The 2,368-nt window shown below is 38.0% G+C and overlaps 1 protein-coding gene across 1 annotated transcript in view; it reads right to left on the reverse strand.

Moving 5' to 3' along the window:
- Window positions 1–277: 277 nt before the first annotated feature.
- LOC101514271 (uncharacterized) overlaps window positions 278–2,368 on the reverse strand; it is a 2,757-nt gene continuing 666 nt past the window's right edge. The window contains exons 2-6 of the mRNA XM_073366229.1: window positions 1,956–2,335; window positions 1,209–1,825; window positions 938–1,001; window positions 590–868; window positions 278–373 (exon numbers count right to left, since the gene is read on the reverse strand). Of these exons, the coding sequence (XP_073222330.1) occupies window positions 278–373; window positions 590–868; window positions 938–1,001; window positions 1,209–1,825; window positions 1,956–2,335 (1,436 nt within the window). The remainder of the gene's footprint in view (window positions 374–589; window positions 869–937; window positions 1,002–1,208; window positions 1,826–1,955; window positions 2,336–2,368) is intronic.

Here is a 2,368-nt window from a genome sequence, read left to right on the forward strand (position 1 = left end):
TAATAATAACTCAGTGTCAATCATCTAATAAATATATAAATCGCTAATAAATAAGTCTGAATAAGTCGCTAATAATAACTCAGTGTCAATCATCTAATAAATATATAAATCGCTAATAAATAAGTCTGAATAAGTCGCTAATAATAACTCAGTGTCAATCATCTAATAAATATATAAATCGCTAATAAATAAGTCTGAATAAGTCGCTAATACAATAAGTCTGAATAACAAATAACCCACGAATAATAAAATAAGTCTGAATAATACAACTATGATACTACTGATAATCTCCTCCTCTAGAAATATATAAAGCTCTCTCCAATAAGACACGCATCTCATCTTCAGGACCACCCATATGCAAATCTAAACTCTGCTGTATAAGACCACCAACTGCGTGACACCGTGTACAACTAGTATCGGGACCAGCATCATGACTAGGACCAGCATCAGCATCATGACTAGGACCAGCATCAGCATCATGACTAGGACCAGCATCAGCATCATGACTAGGACCAGCATCAGCATCATGACTAGGACCAGCATCAGCATCATGACTAGGACCAGCATCAGCATCATGACTAGGACCAGCATCAGCATCATGACTAGGACCAGCATCAGCATCATAACTAGGACCAGCATATGCAGCAACATAAGGGATCATCCGAGGATGAGATATCCTATAATACCACTGGATGTATCCCTCAACACACTCATGTGGATATGCAGCTGGATGCAATCTAGCTCGAAGTGATCGTACAGAATTCCGGTACATACTCCATTCAACGTCGACATCACGTGCAACAAGCATCGGTGGTGTAGGAGGAATGTGTTGAGTATACCCAAACTGCCGTATGCACCTCTCAGGTAACTACGGAACCATCGTGAAACACCAACGAATGTATCCTATAAATAATGACACAGACTGAAATCGTGTCACAGCGTTCTGATCGTAATCTGGTGCCAAGATAATATCCGTATCCCTCAAAGCATCCAACTTTGCCCTGTAATATGCCACATTCCCATATGTTTGTTTTGCCGTCCAACGAAACATCTGTGGCATCGAGGAAATATGCTCATCCATATCCCGTTTACAAATATCAGGGAAATGTTCATAAATCCAAGTCTGTAAATAATTGAAATGTAGTAAAATTATTAAGGTGATGAAATAATTAAAAAAATAATGATAAGTATAATAAATATAATAGTACCTGAAATAAAGACAAATATCCTCCAATCTGTTTGGTTGCAGGAATGTACTGTCTCTAAGATAGTCATATAGCACAACGAGTGCAGCCGGTCCCCATGCCCATTTACCACAACTATCCAGATCTTGAAACAGAAAGAGATATTTTGCAGATACAAGTGTAAAACTTTTATCCGCAAGAATGGTACATCCTACCAAATGAAGTAGATATGCCTTAGCTGCACAGTCATATCTTCCTTCATAAAGTTTCTTATAAAATACAGCTTCATCATATGTAACCCCCAACAACTCAACAGCAGCAGCAATTGCCAAATCTTCATTGACATTTGCGGGAGGTGTGAAAAACTCTCCAGTACACGGGATGCTCAAAAGACCCCTGACGTCGTCAAGAGTAATAGTCATTTCACCGAATGGCAGGTGAAATGAACTAGTCTCTGCGTGCCATCTCTCAGCAAAAGCAGATATCATGTTACCATCAATCATATGCAAACTACATCTTCTCAGAGGACGTAATCCAGATATATTAATCCAATGATCTATTTGAGCAGGTAAATGATATCTAATATCAATAAATTTGTCTTGCTTTTTGCCATTGGAAACAACTTTCAAGGCACGTCTTTCCTGTTTAATTAAAAATAACACAATTAAAAATATATTATAATCTTATACTACAAATAAATTATAATGTGTAATAAAATAACCTATACTACAAATATATTATAATATGTAATAAAATAAATTATTTACTAACCTGTCCATTCCACACATTAATTGCAATATGATGCTCATAATCTGTAAGGACAGAAAGATCATAAGGACCTCCAGGAAACATGGGTTCATCAGGCTGGTGCTGCTGACCATGTTCATCATCAAAATGTTGCTGCTGCTGGTCATATTCATCATAAAACTCATGATCGTGCTGAGGCTGCTCATCATGGGGCTGCTCATCCTGTTCTGCATCAAACATAAGATTTTGCTGTGCCTGCTCATCCTGGGGCTGCTCGTCCTGAGGCGCCTGCCTTTCCTCATTTCTCTTTCTCCTTTTTTCAACAGCAGCTCTCCTATTTGATTGTGTAGGAGGCCGAACTCGCGAATAATCACCACCGTCAGATTTTCCTCCTCTAGTCCTCACTAACAAAATTCAATAAACAAAAATAAAAAAAA

The sequence above is a fragment of the Cicer arietinum genome, chromosome 3 (assembly GCF_000331145.2).
Source record: "Cicer arietinum cultivar CDC Frontier isolate Library 1 chromosome 3, Cicar.CDCFrontier_v2.0, whole genome shotgun sequence".
Taxonomy (NCBI): domain Eukaryota; kingdom Viridiplantae; phylum Streptophyta; class Magnoliopsida; order Fabales; family Fabaceae; genus Cicer; species Cicer arietinum.